Raw genomic sequence first — 22932 nt, 5'->3', positions numbered from 1 at the left:
AAAGTAGAGGCTAATGACATAAGGGTATGACAAAACATAGAAGAAGAATCAAATTGATATAATTATTTATCACTCAAAAAGAAAATTACTTATTAAAAATAAATCATCATATAAGTAATAAACATATGAAATAAATCATATAAATCAACTAAATAGAAAATAAAATGAGTATGGAAAATATGTTTGGCCTAATTAGATAGAACACCATCAAGAATGATAGGAAATAAAATGTGTTATCGAAGTAGAGGCTAATGACAAAAGGGAATGGCAAAACACACAAGAAGAATAAAATTGATATAATTGTTTATCACAAAAAAAAATAGAAATTCACTTATAAAAACTAAATCATCATATAAGTAATAAACATGTAAAATAAATCATATAAATCAAATGTATAGAAAATAAAATGTGTATGGAAAATATGTTTGGCATAATTAGATATAACACCATCAAGAATGATAAGAAATATAATGTGTTGTTAAATTAGAGGCTAATGACATAAAGGAATGATCAAACATACAAGACAAGTAAAATTTATATGATTAATTCACTTAAAAAAAATAACTTCACTTATAAAAACTAAATCATCATATAAGTAAGAAACATTTGAAATAAATCATATAAATCAACTATGTAGAAAATAAAATTCGTATGGAAAATAAGATTGGCATAATTCAATAGAAACCATCAAGAATGATAGGACATAGGAAGTGTTATAAAAGTAGAGGCTAATGACAATGACAAAACATACAAGAAGAATGAAATTGATATAATTATTTATCACAAAAAAAATTTAAATTCACTTATTAAAACTAAATCATCATATAAGTAATAAACATGTGAAATAAATCATATAAATCAACTATATAGAAAATAAAATGAGTATGGAAAATATGTTTGGCCTAATTAGATAGAACACCATTAAGAATGATAGGTTCAAATATAATGTGTCGAGAAATTAGAGGCTAATGACATAATGGAATGAACAAACATACAAGACAAATAAAATTGATATGATTAAATCACTTTAAAAAATATAAATTCACTTTTAAAAACTAAATCATCATATAAGTAATAAACATGCGAAATAAATCATATAAATCAACTATATAGAAAATAAAATGAGTATGAAAAGTAAGATTGGCCTAATTAGAAAGAAACCTTCAAGAATGATAGGAAATAAAATTTGTTATCAAAGTAGAGGGTAATTACATAAGAGAATGACAAAACATAAAAGAAGAATAAAATTGATATAATTGTTTATCACTCAAAAAAAAATATAAATTCACTTATTAAAACTATATCATCATATAAGTAATAAACATGTGAAATAAATCATATAAATGAACTATATAGAATATAAAATGAGTATGGAAAATATCTTTGGCCTAAGTACATAGAACACCATCAAGAACGATAAAAAATATAGTGTGTTGTGAAATTAGATGCTAATGAGGTATGGAAATGATAAAACATACAAGATGAATAAAATTGATAATAATTATTTATCACTTATAAAAATATAAATTCATTTTTAAAAACTAAATCATCATATAAGTAATATACATTCGAAATAAATCATAAAAAATAACCATAAAGAAGAAAATGTGAAATTTTTTATTTACATATAACATGCAATAAATCAAGATGTAAGCATGAGAAAAAATGATCATGATATTCATATCATATATATGTAAAATATGAGATAGATAGATAGATACATACATACATACATACATACAGACAGACATAGCTAGATGGGTAGATGTGTATGTATATGTATATGTACACCCATATATACATATACATATGTGTGTATATTTCTAAATATATATTTATATGTATATATCATATATGTTTGTATATATGCATGTATAATATATAAGTCATATTCCATTGATATATTCATATGTTATGTCATAAATATTATGTATAAATTATGTTCCATAAATGTATGTACACACATACGCCTATGAATGTATATGTTAAATTTTTGCATATATAAGATTTATATTATCCTCATTTATAACTTTTATAGGTTACAGATATTCATGTTCAAGTAGAGTCACTGACCTTTTTTGTATTACAGTTTATCTTATGTTTATGGTGTGATATTTATTTATAATATTTATATCTATTATATAAATTTAGTTGCTTCAATATTTATAGAAATTTCATAGAAGTTGAATACACACACCTTGTTCCATATATGTATGTATATATATCTTGTACACATACACAATTCATTTATAACTTTTTATATGTCATAGATATTTTATGTTCAAGTAGTATCACTAATATTTCTGTATTATAGAGCTAACTTATGCATATCATAAGATATTTATTTACTTTACTCATACATATTATATATAACTTTTATACATGTCATAGATATTATATGTTCAAGTAGTATCACTGATATTTTTGTATTATAGATATCTTATGTTTATGATATGATATTCATTTACATCATTCATATTATATAAATTTATTCGCATTAATATTTTTAGATTCATATTGTTTAGACTTATTGAATTTCAAAACATACATTCCCAATAATAAAAAAAATTAATTTATTTTTTTGTAATATTTAACTTGTTCTGATATCCAAGTTGATTATCTAATTTTTATATGTCCATATTTTTTATTTGAGGATTTGATTAGGTTTCTACAACCCTTCTCTTCACCCGTTCCATTTTATTTTCATTGTTATTTAATTTGTGAGCATTCTAGTAATTGAGTTGCATTTAAACATTTTTTCTTTTTTGTAGTCAATTTTTATTTCTTCTTTTCTAAATTCTAGAATCTTTCATTTACTTATATTTAACCTTACTAATTTGTAACGATCTTTACGTTCTTGCTCTCTAGATATTTTATGCTAATGATGAATCATGAAATGTGATTACAAAAATTGATAATGAAACAGATTATATACAATTTAATTCTATAGACTAGGAAAACTACAGACACTAATTCGACACTTTACATGACACTAGTTCGACAACTACATGACAATAATTCAACATCAGCGATAGGAAATTGTGTTCAATTGTGCGCCTCTTCACGTGAAGGCAAAGAAATTTGTGAGTCGTCGTCGACAATTATCGTCATTATCGTCCAGGGACAAATTAGTGGGTGTAACCTAGTACTATAGCGGCTTCTTTAAGTAGGGTTTTCATCAGAATTAGAAGTACTGTTCATAAGTTATTCCACTTTGTCATATTTGCTTGACAAATGACAACTTACTGACTCAAGAGTCTGAATTCAAACCATTCGGTTTTACCATGTTCGTGGAATAAGTCTAGATAGAAGCACTACGATACTTATATATAGGTGGAGCAGACGAGCATTTTAAGCAAGAGTGTTAACTATTCACAATGGCTTTCTTTGAAATGCTTAGAGTAAGATCAGAACAATTTGGTTGCAAAACAACTGCTGTAGGATTAGCTTTTCTAGTCCTTATGTGGTATTATCAAAGCAGTTCAAGAAGAATTCTAAGCTGCGTCCGGGGCCAACTCCATGGCCTATCATAGGAAACCTCCATCAGCTTGGGAGGCTTCCACACCGTAGTTTGTATGAGCTCTCAAAAAAATATGGGCCTGTGATGTTCTTGAGACTTGGGTCTCTGCCCTGTGTGGTAGTCTCTTCTTCTGAGATGGCCAAGGAGTTTCTGAAAACTCATGATTTAGTGTTTGCCAACAGACCTTCTACTGCTGGTGGAAAACTCATTGCTTACAATAATAAAAACATCGGCTTCACTTCTTATGGTCCTTAATTGACATACATAAGGAAGGTATGTGTGATGGAGTTACTGAGTGCAAAGAGACTTGAATCCTTTAGGTCTCTAAGAGAAGAGGAGGTTTCTCTAGCTATGAAATCTATTTGGGAGAAAAGCAAGCAGGGGACTGTTGCTGTGAATGTTAGCAAGTTTTTATTGGATATTACCTCAGCTATAATTTGAAGGATGTTGACTGGGACAAGATTTCCTGTTGATGATGTGACTGGGAATGGGGGTGAGCTTAAAGCTATGGTGAGGGAGGTTAGCAGCACTCTTTCTGCTATTAACACTGGGGACTTCATTCCTTCCATAGATTGGATGGACCTGCAAGGTCTCAAGAAACGGATGGTTAAGGCCCACAACTTTTTTGACAGGATTGTTGGAAGAATTATTGATGACCATATTGAGCAGAAGAGGAGGGCTTTGGAGGAGAAGAGCGAGTGGACTAAGGATATTTTGGATGTGCTTCTTGATGTTGTAGAATCACAGACTTTGGAGGTGGAATTCACAATAGAAAATGTCAAAGGAGTTCTCTTTGTATGTCACTTCCATTACCCTCTCTTGTGCTGCATGTGTTGTTTTCTTCATTGTTTGCTAGGATAGATGTTTTGTAAAATATTTAGACTAGGGAAGATGAATTCTCAATCCAATTGGACAGTTCTAATAATATTACACCAATATAAATTTCTGGTCAGTAAACATATTAGAAATAGGTTATATAATGTCAAGAGTTGTTGCTTAGAAATCTATTTTTATTTAGAAACCATGATCATATTAGAAGCCAACTATGGAAGATCAAAAGTCAAAACTCAGAATTCCATTTTAGATGTCACTGTGAAAAAGGAAACTTGGATCTCCACAATAAAAACTCAACATTGTAATCAATTAAGCTCAACCCTTTGACATTGAAAGGTCCTACTCAAATATTTTCATAAGAATATTAATGTTTGAAAAAGTCAGTTTGATCATCGTAATAAGGTCAATAATCGAGAATTAACTAAATATTCAATTTATTTTGTATATTCTTCGATAACTTTCTTATCTAGCAATTAGTTGTATAATTTATTTGTAGGACCTGTTTGTTTCTGGAATGGAGACAACGGCAACTAGCATGGAATGGACAATTACTACACTCATCAGACACCCTTGGGTAGCGAAGAAGCTGCAGGAGGAGATTAATTCTATAGTAGGGAAAGAGCGCATGATAACCGAATCTAATATACCCAACATGCACTACCTACAATGTGTGATTAAAGAGTCTTTGCGACTCTACCCGCCAGCAACATTGTTGCCCCCAAATGAATCTAGCCAAATTGTGACTGTAGGACCACAGGGCTACGCCATATCTGCAAAAACAATGCTTTTTGTCAATACATGGGCCACTGGAAGAGACCCAACAGTGTGGGAAGATGCTGAGGAATTCAAACCCGAAAGATTCATGGGCAGTAAGACTTTTGATTACCAAGGGCAAGAGTTTGATATGCTGCCTTTTGGGATAGGGAGGAGGGGATGCCGGGTGGGCATATGGCCATTGGGCAGATGTCCTTTGTTTTGGCTCAACTTTGGCATTGCTTTGATTGGAGACTTGAAGGTGATCCTGCTGATTTGTGTAATGCCCCGCCAGGAAACCCCGAAGGGATAAGCCAAAATAACAAGAATAGAGTGCAAAATTTTTATTTTTTTTTTAAGCTACAACACATAAGATGCAACAAGCTATCAAAGATTCAGATTACATAGCGGAAGACTTCAACTAACTCCTAAAGAGTTTCCCAACGAGATTACTTAAATTTTCACAATACACTTAGCTCACACAATTAATCCATTAAGCTGAATATCTTAATAACGAGACAATTCATAATCAAGACAATTTCTTTCAAAAGACGGAAATATAAATCACAAGCAAGGATTCATCCATTAAGGTCCATTCATAAACTTCATTCAAGCTTTCCAATTAAAATTATAAACCATACATCTACATTCTAATACACTAGGATTTCATCATAACAAAGAGATCTTTCCAAGCATATTTAAAATTACTTAACATCAACTGAGTAAGATTCATTACTCTAAGTTACATTCTTTCCATATTCCAATTTATTGCATTAAAATGACGATTTCACACATGCATTACGATAAATCGCATCTCAACCAATTATGCATTCGATCTACATGGCATTCAAGATAGAATTGAATATAAGCATTTAAAGTTAATTCCAATTATCCACTTAACCATTTTACATAAATTAATCATACATGATAAAGCTGAAATAAGAGACATAAAAGAACGCATCACATAACACCATAGTGATCTCGGAGTTCACCCCTAAAGGGCTACATCTCCGGGTCTGCTCAACTGCAAGACCCCCTCGGATAAATAATAAGGTTAAGAGTACAAAAGGTTACACTATACAATCCAGCCATCAAGGCGATGCATAAACATATACAGACGACCACACCGGTCGATAAATACATAAACGATCCTTACAAGAAACAGGATCCAGCTGAACATAATCAAAGCTAATAACATAAGAGTCCATGAGAGCATCCATAAAACTGAACCATCACCACCCAAGGGTCTAACATGAAACCGACACTCACGAGGGCAACGACGAAGGACGACTCACAAAGGTACTCAAAACAGGACAAGACGACAACACACTAGCAGACGTAGGGACAAGTGTCATCACACAACCTGGTATGGATACCATGGCAAGTCTTCATAGGTCCCGGCCCATACACTGGTAACCCTGGCAACCTAATCCGAACTTCCGGCCCATCCAAGCCTCATGTGGACCCACACATCCTCTCGTGAAGACAAGGAAGGTAGTTTGCCATTTCAGGCCTTCTCACAGCATGCCGAATCTATGATAGCATTCGTCCCATGTGTGAGGCACATTATCTTATTTAGAGATTATTTTCTAATCTATTTAGGTTATCACTTATTAGACTCACTTTCGACGGGTTACCCAGCAGCCACTTTGGGCGCGGCCCCCAATCGAAGGCCACTTTCCCATACGACACTAGACCAACTCAGACGAACTCAAACCAAGGAATACACGTGGTAAGACGAACGGAGTTCAAGAAGATACAAACATCAGGTCAAACATAATTCAACGGTGAACACTTACTGACGATACTCAACTAGAGACCTGATAAATAAGGTTAACCACGAATCATCATTCGACTCGTACAAAGAGGATATGACCAATTATGACAACATCACAATACAACAGTCAACTCGGAATTCAAGGACTAAAACAGGAACACCAAATCATCCTTACGACAGGGTCCTTTAAACAAGCAAAACATGCCATTTCGTAATTAAAGGCGAATACAGTAATTAAACTCGCAATGCAATAATCAGAAAGGACAATGAATTCTCAAATTGATTTAATCATTAAAATCGATCAAGTTTTTCTACAAGATCTAAATCAAATTACAGTTATCTACCTCAACAAGGGATAATTTGTTCTTGGTTTTCTAACTCCTAAGGTTCAAAGCATCGAACAGGCCGTTTAAGCCATAATGAGTTTTAACCAAATCATATTATTAAAATTCAGACAACCGTTTAAACGATTAAAATAAGATATTTAATCTCCATCCCAAAACGTCATAAACATACTGGACTAAAAATCAATCTCTACAGATTCATAATTTCACTTCCAGATGCATTATGCGAATAACGGAAATAAAAATGTAGAAGGAGAAACTAAAGCAGCTAATCATTCCCAAAAGCACATCGTTCAATTCAAACACCCACGATAAAGGTTTCACCACTTTTCAATTACTCAAATGATAAGAATAAAAGCACAATATTCAATTTCGAAATAACAGTTGTAAAACTTAATTAGAAAGGGGCAAAGTCACGAAATGAAGTTGATTAACAATTAGCCTATAACTCCATTATAAAGTTAATCAACGTTAACTAACATCGGCCACTATCATGCCTCCTTAATCAAAATTAAGATCTAGTTAACTTAATCAATAATATAATATTCATAACATGATATAGAATATCATATGCATCCCCCTTTTTTTTTTTTTTATGCTAAAAGGAAATACATTCAACAACACCATTATAATACTATATTCCTTTTTTTTTTTTTGAATGGGAAAAAAAACATTAATGAAAAACCCCATTTATAAACTACGAATAACAAAACGCAATTAAACCAAACCATGTTCTTTATTTATTTATTTTTATTTATTTTTTTAACAAAACAGCGCACTAAAAGCGCAGGCTAGGGTTAGGGCACACGCGGGGAGCACGAGCGGCGCCCACGGTGGTGCCCGCAGGTGCCGTGGCGCCCTGCGGCCACCGCGGCCCCTGCGGCCACCGCCGTGAGCCGCAGGCTCTGCATCAGCGAACGGAGGTGAACGGGGGACGAGCGGGGCGATGGGGAACGCGCGGGGGAGGCACACGCGGGGGCGCGGGCGGTGGAGAGGGGAGGGAGTGGGTGGAGCTCCGCTCCCCGCCTCCCATCCCCAATACACAGTCCGAACCAAACGCAAAACACACGCCCAGCTCCAAACATAATACGATAAGATTTTTAAATGGAACACACAGTCCGATTTAAAAGGATAAAAAATGCCCAGTTCGAAATGCAACACAAACATTTTGCTAATAAAAAAAAACACAGTCCGAACTTCATCAAACGTCCATCATAAAATCGGTAATGAATACAAATTTTGATTCAATAAAAATTCGTTTTAAAAAGGGACTGGTTCGGTTTAAACCAACTGGGTTTACTATCATATTTCTTGATAGTTTGCTCATTCCATTCAACAACCAAGGGTTTCAAACGCCCAAAGGAAAAAGAGGAATTATCACACCTCAAACACTTCCAGCCAAGCTGGTTAAATTACCAAAACAAAACATAAACATGGCATTCGAAGGAGAGTCTAAAACCAAGATAAAATCTCCATTATCATTCCAAACCAAAACCAAAATTGAGAGAGTTGGATCCTACCTTAACACGCAATCCTGGCAAGATCCGCTGAAGAATCCTAATCTCCAGCTGCCCAAATCCTTCCTTCTCCATCCAAAAATCCTCCAAAATCCCTTCCCAGCCAAATCTTCTCCAAATTTGTCCATCCTCTCCAAAATTCCCAAAATGGGTTATATGGAAGAGTTGACCCAAAATTTTCTATTTTTGGAATTAAAACTTTTATTTTAAACTAATTCACAAAATTTAATTCTTTTCAACTATACAACAATTTAACTTGCTTTATAAATTCAAAATTCGATTTTCTCAATTAATCAAATTTAGCCGTTCAAATTTAATAATCCAACAGAATACAGTCAATCTATTGCGATAATAAAAACAAAACTTTCTATTTCGACAGCATATATAAATAATGCATTTAATATTCAAAATCAGTCATTTAATCGAATTCACTTCCAGTTAAAAAAAAAACGAGCAAATCAATATCAGTGAAAATCGCCTAACGGAAACCAGATTAATTAATCCATTAATCATCAATGCACTAACGCATATTTAATCAAGAAATTACTAAGGACTAATTCATCAATTAGCCAAACACACCAGGTATGCAAACCGAGAAGGTCAACCAAACAGACGACTCGCAAATCCAAACAAGAAGGGATTACCGACGACGACTGGCGATGCTCACTAGAGCACGACTAAGGTCGACTAAGGTCTTACGACCACCTGATCCGACTCTAGGGGTTAAAAGGGGTACACTCAAACCTGCAAAACCAGGTGACGACGAACCTCACACTCATGCGACTTCGTACCTGAAATCTCCTGCAACAAAAGATCATACATGCATACATTTATAAAATTTACTGAAAGCGTTAGTCCGATACTAAAATCACGAAATAGGTACACTGAATAACCTGCATACAACTAGTGTGAGAACCACATCGATAGCTATGCGTAAAATCAACATCTGATTATAATCATAATATCAAGATAACTAATCACGATTAAACCTAGGTTAGAGATCGATTACGGTAGGGGTACTACAATTTGAATATGGATGAAGAGATTGGACTCGCTGTTGCAAGAAAAAATCATCGTTTTGCCATCCCTTCCTTGAAATTATCCACAAGCTTCTAAGTTAGGATTTTAAATATATAGTTTGGTAAAGATCATTTTAATATCACACTTGAATAATGTTAGCTATTTATAAACAAATAAAATATTAAGGAGGATAGTTAGGTGTGTTCAACTCAATCCAGAGGTTGTACATATTCGTTTTGATTACATCATGTATCACTTTGTCTTTCACTTATACATGATTTACGATATTTCTTTTTTGGAGAGGATTTTTGTTTCATGATGTTTTTTCCTCTTCTTTATTTGTAAGAGATTAGTTGCATGATTAGTTATCCATGGATACCTAATATGACGTTGTTTTTGGGTCTCATAATGCATCTTATATTGTATAATAATTTTTCTCCCTAAGTTGCACTTAAGGGGGGCATTGGAGTAGATATTATATACTCATAATCAAGTCCAACTTAGGCATTTATAATTTTAAAGTTTAGCCATACATGATAGTTGTTATTAAATGTCATTTACACTTTAAACCTACTTAAGTTTAGTTGGCATAAGTTTGTTGTCATAATTTAGTTATTTAATATTAGTTTCAAAATGCATCATGCATTTAATTTTGTATCAAGGGTTGTTGTAACTACCTCATACTCTCTTGTCTATTTAAGAAAGGCTATTGTACATTTGTAAATTATCTCAATAATATATCATTTATCTTTCCTCGTGAAATATTTATCTCTTTTAGAAAAGTTTGTAGTTCTAACCCTAACTTGCGAGCCTTGCTCCAATATTACATAGGCCACTTGAAGTTTCTCTTTTGGCTGTAATAGAAGTTCCAAAGCAGAAGTAGTTCAATAGAAGAGATGCAATTTCTACCTTCAGACATCATCTATGATTAGTTTTTTATAAACTTTCTCCTATATTTAGACTATGCTAATCCAATTACATGGAATTTTTTATGGGTATAAATTGTTTGTAGTTTAATGTTGTTTGAGTTTATCTAAAAAAATAAAAATTAAAAAATTGAAAGGAAAATATATACATTTAATTATGTGATTAAATTTTGTATAAAGGTTTGAAATAATAATGAAATTTAGATGAAAGATGACAATCTATTGTTTATCAAAGAAAGTTGAATATTCTATTTTTCTAGATTAGATCAAGTTAAGACATCATAGTAAAGCATGCAATTATAGAAATGTAATATATTTGTGGTCTTTATTTTGTATTTTATATAATATTTTGTTCGTTTTGTCTTATTTATCTCTTTTTTATTTTACCCATTGCAATACCTAATAGTTAGTATTATTTAAGAATACGTTGGTAAGGTCAATTTTATGTCACTAGTGGCCACATGTTCCTAGGCTAGCCTATTAAAATATATGTAAATTTTGAAAACAACACTCTTCAAACATGTTTGTGCTTCAGAAATGATTAAATGCAAATCTAGATTACCTTTATTGCATCATTGTAGTTTTGCAATGCCTTACAATGAGAGAGAACTTGTGAAATCCTAGATGGTACAAAATGAAATGCATCAAATTCTTCTAAGTAAAGGGCATAGAAATTAATCATGTAAATATATGTTGAGCTAATGCTTGGAGGGAATAGGATTATTAAGATTCATTTAAAATTTGAAAAGTTATAAAATTTGAAAGAGTCAATTTTAGGAATTAAAGGTTGACTGGACAACTATAGACTACTTTTAGAAAAGAAAATTAAAGAATAGAAAACCCAATGGAACTTTGAAAGCATAAACAAAAATAAAATAAACTCTTGTAGTCTATGAAATCAATTGTAAACCCCAATAGAGGATTTGATGTGTAACTTGAATTTTGCAATGTGAATGCAGTCTCAATGTAACACCTCTGAATAACTATCCAAAATAATATGGAAAATCATGTACTTTTAGACTTAGAAGATGATGATAAGAATGAAGACCTAAGGTAATTATAGAATTAGTTGTGTCAACACAACTAGAAATTAAAAAATCTATTCATGGACTTGATAAGATAATAAAAAATTATTCATCTATTTGATAGATAAATGTGTAGGCAAACTTTCTATTTGTATCTTGGTAGTACTATTGAAAATTTTAGGTTTCCTCTTAGCCATGACTAATGATTTTCTCTCTTTTCTTAGTTTAAAAATTAAGAAATTTTTTGCACTCTAGTTTCTTTTAGGTATATTTTTATTACTTGACTTCTTGTTGAACATGTTTGATTACCTAAGTTGTAATGTTAATCACTTATTGTCATTGTGTGTAGTAGCCTCATGTTCCTAGTGTAACCCTCTATTGACATTCACCCATGTGCGTATTTGGTTTATAAATTGAATTGTTAAATTTCCAAGAGGTCGTACGCACTTGTGTTGAGTTGCCTCCATGTGTTGGACCATGATTACAAAATGCTCTATAGGGTTATCACATGGACCTTGATATCTATACTTATCTAATAAATGAGGGACCAAGATTATCATCCTAGAAGAGAAATATGAGATTTATAAGAAAAAATACATAATCTTTAGCATTATTTGAAACATATTTGGAAAAATTACTATTTCACTTTCAAATGCTTACTACCTTGGTTATCCTTGTCACAACCATGGTCACCATTTGCCTATGATGGCATAAATGTTGATTTTAGATTGAATTAGTATGAACGTAAAAAAATAATTTAAATAATAAAACAACACATTTCAATATACAAAAGACTTATTTTTTAAATAATTTAAAAATTCAATAGGCAAGCTGATTTCAAATTTAAATTATCAATGTCACTTATAATAAGTTTATAGGATGTATTTCAAAATTTATGGGTTAGTACAAGATCAAGGGGGGCCAAAAAGTGGCGATGTGAAAAAAATAGCCTTCTTCACTCGCCTAAAAATGCGAAAATCTATGTTGACTTTTTGCTTGGCCTGGGTGTCAATGCACCTTGGCCTGGTAATTACCTATGCAAATCGGATATCCGATTTTTATTTGTAATTTTAATTTAAAAAATATATTATATGTTACATATTATATAATATATAATCTATTATTATATTATATAATATATATAATATAATATATTATTATATTATAATGTAATATTATATTATATATAATATAATATAATATTATATATAATATAATATAATATTATATATAATATAATATAATATTATATATAATGTAATATAATATTATATATAATATAATATAATATTATATATAATATAATATAATATTATATATAATATAATATAATATTATATATAATATAATATAATATAATATTATATTATATATAACATAATAATGTAATATTATATTATATATAATATAATATAATATGATATAATATAATATAATATTATATTATATATAACATAATAATGTAATATTGTATTATATATAACATAATAATGTAATTGCAGCGTCCTAAAATTGTGACACTTGCAATTTTGACTGCATTTGGGTCTTCACAATGGCGATGCAACACTAAACCTGAATGGAGACCCCGAAACTTGTTTATGACACCAAAAACTGCATTTTTCAGCACCTTGGCATGATCCCTCCTTGCACCCTGTTGTCCCGGGAGGTGGGACCATGGTGCCTAGCGCCCTGGTCCTTCAAGACTAGGGCGCCCAGCGCCCTGGTCCCTGGCCCTATTTTGGGCCCGGCCTCTTATGGGGCAGGGGGTCTTTAAGTTTGCAAATTGGAAAATATTGTTTCTAGGTTGGCCTAAGGTCGGAAAAATCAGTCTTTTAACCCTAATTGACAAGTATATAAATTACATTTCCTCTCCCATTTTGAAAAAAAAAAGAAGGAAGGACATATGTGTGCAAGAGGCGGAAGCGCTAGGAAAACATTCAAGCATTCAAGCATTCCTTCAAGCAATTGAGCATTCTAAGTCTCCATTCAAGGCTAAGTGTTGCATTCAAGATAAGGATTCAACCATTGAAGAGGAGATCACTCACAACATACAACATACAACAACATTACACCTTCGCATGTAAGAATACAAACATTCTTACAACAAGGTATCAGTACTTGTTTACATTACAATCATTTACAGCATTCTCATTTCTTGGTTAATTCCAAAACCGGGGTTTGACCTAAGGGCAAACCCCTAATCCCTAACCCCCCAATCATCCTCTCTTTTCTGTGTGTAGGTTGTAGGTACGCGGCTGTAATTGAAGATCTGGAACCCTTGTGTAGAGACGAACAGATCCCCCTTCGTTTCGCGGATTTTTCGGAGGACCGTGTGCACGCCGAGCGCCATCGTCCCGTAAAATTTTGCTCAAATTTGCAGGACAACACTGTCTCAACATTTTACTGCTAATTCCAGGTCCGCAGCTTCATCCCATGTTTCTATTTCTGTCTGCAAACGAATCTTTCTTACTTTCACCTACACTCCTAATTCAATCCTTCTATCTACATTCTTTACAAAAGAGGGTAGCCTTGCTGTCACAACCCTTGAAACTCATTTAGAATCCAATCCTGCATTGTGTGGGATTGGATCTTGTGGGTTTCAACCCCTCTTATGAATGTAAAGTCTCCCCTAAGTGAAAACTGTCAATCCTAGTGACCTCCTTTCTCCTTGGAGTCGGGGAGGGGAGAACGACTAGGGTTCGATCGCGATTTTCCGCTTTACATTTTGGTGAACCTGACGTGAACATCCTAATTCTGATTATTCATGGTTAGATCTGAAAAATTGGCTTCCTTGATTACATTTCCATGTTTGATCTTTTGCAAATTTTAGAGGTTAATTGCATAAAAACCCTAAATTTTCTTTTTAGTAATTGAGCTTGTGAAATGTTTAATGGTTAATGCTTGTTTCAGATCTACCTTTCTATTGAAAATTGTCAATTCATATTTGTGCTTTAATTTTGAAAATTAAGTGGTTAAGTGTCAAAACCCTAATTTTTAAAACCCTCTTGATTCAACCTTTGACCGACGATTTCACTGATCAAAACATCTCCAAATCGGCTGTAACTTTGGATTTCGCAACAAAATCATAATATCTTTCATCCCTAAAAATTTGGAAAAAAGTTACGAGGACCGTGTGCACCCTGAGCGCCATCGTCCCCGACATTTTTTCTAAAATTTCAGGAGCTAGATCTTACTGTATTTTTCTGCTAAAATCTAGAATCTTGGCTGATTTCATCAATTCTAACACTTGCAAAATTAAAGTCAAAATTGGTCTAGTGATTGCTTGGATTAAGGCTCCTAATCATTCAAAAATTGTTGAAATTGAAATTTTGTGTCAAAATTGTGTTCTTACTGTCCTAAATCTGAAAAGTGTGTCAGCATTCATTCAAAGTTTCAGTGCTTTATTCAATTTTTTGCAATTTGTGACTTTTGAAATTAAGTGTTTAATTACACCAACTTTGATTTCCACTTTCCAAAATTGAATTTTGCGCGAAATTGAGTCAACTTTTAAATTTCAAAACTGGCATTACTTTTATTATTCCCTCTAAAATCATAAAATTCAAAATTTTAGTTTCCCTCTCTTTTTCAAAATTCAAATTTTGCATTTTTCAACAATCTTGGTAGGGTTCAATTTTGAGATTGCAACTTTAATTTTGCCTATCTACAGATCATAAAATCAATCAATTTTTTTAGATTAGCTCTAAAATCATCATAACTTTCATCCCTGAAAATTTTGAAAAAAGTTGCCAGGACTGTGTGCACTCCGTTCACCACGATCCCTGACATTTTTTCTAAAATTTTGAGAGATTGTTCTGATTGCATTTAACAGCTTAAATCTAGGAGATTGGCTGATTTTATTGAAATTTGCTACCCCTAAATTCAAAATCTTCTAGTGCATGAGTTTTACAACAATAAGCCCTACTTACACTATTAGACGAAGCCTTAGAATTAAGTCTTTCCAAGGCTTAATTACTGAGGAGATGGAACCTAATTTGAATGGCCTTTTTAACAAGGACACAGGTAATTCCTCTAATCCTCCTAATGATGAAGAAGCTCTCCATGAGGTTTCTGTAGAACAACTTTCAAAATTGGATAACCAATTTGATGATTTTCAGCAATGGATGTCTCAAGAATACCCCGGTAGTCAAGCTCTTTCCTTAATTGAGGGTCTAAAACGTATGGTTCAAAGTGATAAGAATGGAATTGATATTTTGCGTGGTATTGCACACATTGTGGATTCGAATGTGATGCCTATGAAGAGTTGTGCTGAAGCTTTAGGTTATACACAACCTCCTACTCAAGTCAATCATTCTATTCCTTTGACAACTTCTATTGCTACCATAGCTACCTTTACATCAAACATAATGACCACTTCAATACAAGACATTCCGCCTATGATCACTAGTCATGGGGGCAATCCTTCTTCTTCAATTAACCCTCTTCCTTCATTCAATCTGACTTCTTCATTCATTCCTTCAATAAGTGTCCCTATTACATCTTCACAAATGAACATGGCGCAAGGGGGCAATTCATTTAACCATTCCATTCCTCCTTGTAGTGTTCCTCCTTTCCAATCATCCCCTATGACTAACTATCATAGCGTTCCACCACCTTACTCTCAATCAATACCTTCTTTCAATAACATAATACCTCCATCACAATCCAACACGTCTAATATGAACTCTTCAACTGAAGCGACCATTAACAATCTTGCACAAACTGTCTCTTCTTTGCAGCAACAAATTGCCTCTATGAATCAATCTAAGTTTAGTGTGCCCACATTTGATGTTGCGAGCCCACTTTCTCTTGACATTGTTCGAGCTATCCCCCCTAAACATGTTGAAATCCTGCATTTGGAGCTTTATAGTGGTAAGGGTGATCCTCTAACACATGTTAAGACCTTTCAAACAATATGTACCGATTTTGCTCATGACCAAAGGTTGCTTGCAAAACTGTTTACTAGGACATTAAGAGATAAAGCCCTACAATGGTATTGCTCGTTGCCTTCTTATTCTATTACTTGTTTCCAACAACTTGCAAATGCTTTTATTCAACAATTTCAAAACAATATAAGTCCTAAAGTTACTTTGATTGATTTAATGCATTGTAAACAAGGTGTTAAAGAAAAAGTGACTGATTTCATTGGTAGATATAAGCATTTGTATGCTCAAATTTCTTTTCCAGTACTTGACAATGATATTCAAAGAATCTTTATTTCTAATTTACAAAAAGATATTACAGAAAAACTTCTGTTTTCTGAGTTTACTTCTTTCCAACAGTTATGTGCAACTCTTCACAATTATCAACTGACTGTGAGTCAAATGGAACAAGCAAATCCTATGGCTCCGAGTGATAAGGGTGATAGTAGTCAACAACCATTTGGGAAGTTTAAACCGAATAGAGAATCCATCAAGCTCAATGAAAACATCATCAACAACAATCTGAATGTAGCATCAGGTGTGCCTCCTATTTCTAAATTTTTCAAGAAAGAAAGAAAGTTTACTCCTTTGAATGAATCATTGCATAGTATTATGAATAAGTTATTGGAACAAAATGTGCTTACTCTCCCTCCTATAAAGCAAATAGATCCTGCAAAGATTAATTCGCCCTACTTTGATAACAAATCTTTTTGTCAATTTCATCGTCAACTTGGGCATGATACTGAAAAATGTTTCGCTTTAAAGGGTAAAATTCAAGATCTGATTGATAATAATACTATCTCTGTCTCTGGTGTGAATGATAAAGGCAACACATATGTAGCTCCTCCTAACCAAAATCTTAAGATTTTTACTGATCCATTACCTTCTCATACCTCTAATGTGATTGAGACTAATGATTCCTCTTTCTCATCTGATGGTCTTGTGTCTATGACTCCGAATGTGATTAACTTTGTAGAGCAGCAGAAACTCCCTAAAGAACCTTCCATCACATTTGATTCCAGTGAAACTATCAAGGCACCTGATGGTCCTTTATATATAGTTGCAAAAGTCAAGAATACACCTTGCCGTGGAGTGCTTATTGATCCCTCTTGCATGGTTAATGTTATTACTAAAGAATTTCTTTTTACTTTGCAATTGAATCAAGTGATCTATGACAAAAAAAATGTGGTTGTGAAATTATTTGATGCATTTTCTTCTCCTGCAATTGGTTCTATTACATTACCTATTGAGGTCCATAACAAATCCCTTGATGTGGACTTTGCTATTATTCCTTCATCCAAACAATTTCGTGTGAAGCTAGGCTATCCTTGGCTATCTTCCATGAAAGCTATTGCTTCTCCTATCCACAAGTGTTTGAAATTTCCCCATAATGGTGAAGTTGTTACTGTCAATCATAGTCTCTTTAAACCAGCTGAAAGAACTTCTAGCATTCCTATTGATTATTTTTTGCCTAAACAATTCCAATCTCTTCCACCGCGAAGTGATCATCTTTTCAAATCTTATCAAAAGTGGAAAAAAGATATGATCCTATCTATAAGTGAACCTAGAAAACCCAAACTTGATATTCCTATCATTTTTGAGAAGGAAGTTCTTCATTTGAAAGATAAAACTAATGTCTTTCCTCAAGAAGATTCCCAACCAATTCCTATGGATGTGACTATGTCTATGTCTAATAAATTTTCTAAAAGTAGACCTATGCCTCCTCGTCATGATGGACTTGGTCTCCTTCCTAAACCAAATATTCCTCCTTTATATGGAGCAGTTCCTCCTCCTTCCTTTTATAGAGAGAAGAGACCTTCCTCTTCTCCTATTACCCAACCTAACAGACCACAACCTAAACACCCAAGTGATAAGGATGAGAACATTCCTCCTCCTCAATCTTCTCAACTTGCTACTAAGACTAGACGAAATCGTTCTGTGCGTGAACACCGACAAAAGCGTCGTCTTAGAGCTCAGGTAGCTGCTTCTCAAACTTTGCAATCCCCAAAAACACCTTTAGATAGTATTATTCCATTTTCTCCTCAGTCGGAAATTGAGCCAAAATCTCCTAAACATAAGATGCATGATGGTTTTGATCCTGTGCGAGTTAAAGATCCTATTTTCATAAATCTTGATGATGATATAGATGAAAATGTTATTCATGATGAAAATGCTACTCCTCTTTCTTCTGATAGTGAATATGAATATGTTGATGTTGATAACCATTTATCTAACGAATTTTCTAAAGCACTTATCCTAGCTCCTAGACAAGAACAACATGGCTTGGAACATGAACATAGCCCTTGTTTGGATCTTGTGATAGCTCCATCTACTGTGTTGGATGTTCCTCCTCTAGCGTGTTTCCTACCTTCCCGAAATATTGATCAGCAAGATCGGGGGGTAGATGACGTGCTAGACTAGTTTCATTAGCATAGCAGACTCTCTCCTCCTCTCTTTCTTTTGTTACTTCTTCTATGTGTTATTCTCATTCTTCTATTTTTTGTCCTTAGTGTTGTCTACTTGAGGACGATGCAAAGCATTGAGATCTCTTTTGGTCTCTCTCATGTTGACTCAAAAGACACATGTGTTCCCTTCTTCTAGGTGACCTTCCTTGATTGAGGAATGAAGAACAATTATGCATACATACATATGATATACATGAATTATCATACAGCATACTGACCCTGAGGAAAGCGAAGTCACCTTGTGCTTTGTGTTTTGTGTCTATTATCCTTGGGTTTATCTCAAACTTGGGGGCTAAATCTTTGCGATAACGTGCTCCTTTCCCTTCTCATTTCTTATGTGTATCACTACCTTAAAGCAATCACCCCCGATGAGGCATGTGAGATCACTTTAATGTAGGGGGGCATACACCCCGTCTATCTCTTTAGGATACTTGAAAATTTCTTGGCGAACTTAGTTTTCCTTGAAAATTTTTGGTATTTTTCTTACATGACTCATAGTGAGGGAACCTTACTACTGAAAGTCATGGTTCTCCCTCATGATCTTCCCTTTTACTTTGTCAACCGAAGCCGTAAGATCCTTAGTCCACCGGGGGCTTGGTGTATCTGGCCTCCTTGACGTGGTGAAAGTCTTTCAATCTTGTTTCCTTGTACTTTACCAGAAGTATGGGCATACGCTTATACTCCTGCTAAAGTGGGGGCTAAATGTAGTGTCCTAAAATTGTGACACTTGCAATTTCGACTGCATTTGGGTCTTCACGATGGTGACACAACACTAAACCTGAATGGAGACCCCATAACTTGTTTACGACACCAAAAACTGCATTTTTCAGCACCTTCGCATGATCCCTCCTTGCACCCTGCTGTCCCGGGAGGTGGGACCATGGTGCCCAGCGCCCTAGTCCTTCAGGACGAGGGTGCCCAGCACCCTGGTCCCCCAGGACCATGGCGCCCAGCGCCCTGATCCCTAGCCCTATTTTGGGCCCGGCCTCTTATGGGGCAGTGGGTCTTTAAGTTTGCAAATTGGAAAATATTATTTCTAAGTCAGCCTAAGGTCGGAAAAATTAGTCTTTTAACCCTAATTGACAAGTATATAAATTACATTTCCTCTCCCATTTTGAAAAAAAAAAGAAGGAAGGACATATGTGTACAAGAGGCGGAAGCACTAGGAAAACATTCAAGCATTCAAGCATTCCTTCAAGCAATTGAGCATTCTAAGTCTCCATTCAAGGCTAAGTGTTGCATTCAAGATAAGGATTCAACCATTGAAGAGGAGATCACTCACAACATACAACATACAACAACATTACACCTTTGCATGTAAGAATACAAACATTCTTACAACAAGGTATCAGTACTTGTTTACATTACAATCATTTACATTTACAGCATTCTCATTTCTTGGTTAATTCCAAAACCGAGGTTTGACCTAAGGGCAAACCCCTAATCCCTAACCCCCCAATTGTCCTCTCTTTTCTGTGTGTAGGTTGCAGGTACGCGGCTGTAATTGAAGATTTGGAACCCTTGTGCAGAGACGAACAGATCCCACTTCGTTTTGCGAATTTTTCGGAGGACTGTGTGCACGCCGGGCGCCATCATCCTGTCAACTTTCGCTCAAATTTGCAGGACAGCACCGTCTCGACATTTTACTGCTAATTCCAGGTCCGCAACTTCATCCCATGTTTCTATTTCTGTCTGCAAACGAATCTTTCTTACTTTCACCTACACTCCTAATTCAATCCTTCTATCTACATTCTTTACAAAAGAGGGTAGCCTTGCTATCACAACCCTTGAAACTCATTTAGAATCCAATCCTGCATTGTGTGGGATTGGATCTTGTGGGTTTCAACCCCTCTTTTGAATGTAAAGTCTCTCCTAAGTGAAAACTGTCAATCCTAGTGACCTCCTTTCTCCTTGGAGTCGGGGAGGGGAGAACGACTAGGGTTCGATCGCGATTTTCCGCTTTACAGTAATATTATAATATAATATAATATTATATTATATTATATAATAATATAATATTATATATAATATAATATAATATATTGTAATATTATATTATATAATAATATAATATTATAATAATATAATATTATATTATATAATAATATAATATTATATATAATATAATATAATATATTATTATAATATTATATTATATTATAATATTATATTATATTATAATATATAATATAATACAATACGTATTATATTATATTATATTATATTATATTTGATATAATACAGTGGCAGCCCATGAGTCATTTTTAACTCATGGGTCGCGCGATTTCATCACAATTCGATATCCGCTCCATCTGATATCCGGTTTTTTGACAAAAAATTGCTAAAAGATAGATTAAGAGGTAAGAATTTTATTGTTTTGAATCATTTTAATTCATTTTTTGTATTTTTTGTTAATGTTTATTTGATTTTTCATTGAAAATATGGTTTTTTTAATGGAAACTAAGTTTTTTTAAATCAAATACCTAATTGTTTAAGTTTGTTAACTAAATTTAATTGTTTACATTCAATTAGGTTAGAAATGGGGGATAACAATGAAAACACTAACGAACCACAACTACAATAGCCAAAGCCTCATTTGCCAAACCCCCCCTCAATTCAGGATTTGATTATACAAAATTTGAATGAATTGAGGGGGATTGCAGAAGTATATCGTAGGATCCCTCGTCTAAACCCAATGTTTGATCCTCTCATGTCGATCATAAAAAGTATAGAAACCATGACTGAGGAGCACGATGCCTCCCTTTTGTGGCAAGATTCTATGAGGGAAAAATATCCAGATGGCTTGTCATATAAGGATATCAAGGATCTTGACATATCCAAAGCTGAAATCGCCTCATTATTTGTCAATCCCTGTACTGGTCAGCCCGTAGATCCCAAAAAAACAAAACTTTCTATTAAATGGTGCACAAATGATGGGATTGTGAAAAACTTTTGGGATAGTTGGTGGATGGTTTTCGACAAACCACCCAACAACAATCTTGATATCCCCTTCTATTTTATAAAAAAATTGTATGCTAAGTTTGTTTTACACAAACATGTGAACTACTTTGACATCCAACCTTTCTAGGGTGTAGGTTTAGGTATGCCCCAAAATAGACCTGGGGTAGTCAGAGTAGTCCAGGGCCCATATGTCCCCTATCCTCCTGTTGATCCCCCACGTGCAGTGCAACATCCTGATATCATTCATGAGGCGGCTTCACAAACCATATCGACTATTCACTCTTTGAGTAGCTTTTTGGTTTCTCAAGCTGTGTCAGTATCTCAACCTACTCTTGATGGTAGTAGTGCATCTGGTGGCATTGACATGTCATCCTCGGCTCCACACATATGCGTGCCCCATAGTTGTGTCATATGTGGGCACATATGCTTGGGTCTAGTAGGACAGCCCGTCGATCACCCTATGGACAATGCAGATTATGAGGTGCATGAAATGCATGATGCACCAAATGTTATTACATAGATTGGAGGATACCCTGGGGAGTCCTCACATGCTAGAGGCGAGGAGGCACCATCATCATACATTGATGATGTAGTGGTAAGATTTGTATTTTCACAGTTCATGTTATATTTTAATTAAATATTTATAAATTAGATAATATTAAGTACTAATTTTTATTTACATGTTCTATTTAATAGTTGATGACCGAGGATGAGTTGAGACAGATTCAGGAGGGCACCTTGTTGGCCATTTCATTTGGCCTTGATAGCTTGACGGTACATATATTATTGCACCTAGTCGTTTGTATTTTATTGTACATACATGCTCATCATTTATATTGGTATTAATTAGATTATGTAGTAACTTGCATGT

The 22932-nt window shown here is 33.9% G+C and overlaps 1 protein-coding gene across 1 annotated transcript; it reads left to right on the top strand.

The window, feature by feature from the left end:
• The first annotated feature begins 3964 nt into the window (after positions 1 to 3964).
• Positions 3965 to 21368, top strand: LOC131874880 (cytochrome P450 750A1-like). Its single transcript, XM_059218817.1, has 3 exons — positions 3965 to 4315; positions 4851 to 5369; positions 21345 to 21368. Exons 1-3 carry the CDS (start codon positions 3965 to 3967, stop codon positions 21366 to 21368), a joined length of 894 nt encoding a protein of 297 aa, XP_059074800.1.
• The last annotated feature ends 1564 nt before the right edge of the window (positions 21369 to 22932 follow it).

This window comes from Cryptomeria japonica, chromosome 4 (assembly GCF_030272615.1).
Source record: "Cryptomeria japonica chromosome 4, Sugi_1.0, whole genome shotgun sequence".
NCBI lineage: Eukaryota > Viridiplantae > Streptophyta > Pinopsida > Cupressales > Cupressaceae > Cryptomeria > Cryptomeria japonica.
The sequence above is the reverse complement of the archived record's forward strand: the minus strand, read 5'-3'. Positions and strand labels throughout refer to the sequence as shown.

Bases quoted from the DNA above. Each gene is read 5' to 3' on its own strand.
- LOC131874880 (XM_059218817.1), top strand. From the start codon at position 3,965: ATGTTGACTGGGACAAGATTTCCTGTTGATGATGTGACTGGGAATGGG. The intron at 4,316-4,850 runs GTATGTCACTTC...ATTTATTTGTAG, and splicing joins ATGTCAAAGGAGTTCTCTTT to GACCTGTTTGTTTCTGGAAT. The intron at 5,370-21,344 runs GTGATCCTGCTG...GATATAATACAG, and splicing joins CTTTGATTGGAGACTTGAAG to TGGCAGCCCATGAGTCATTT.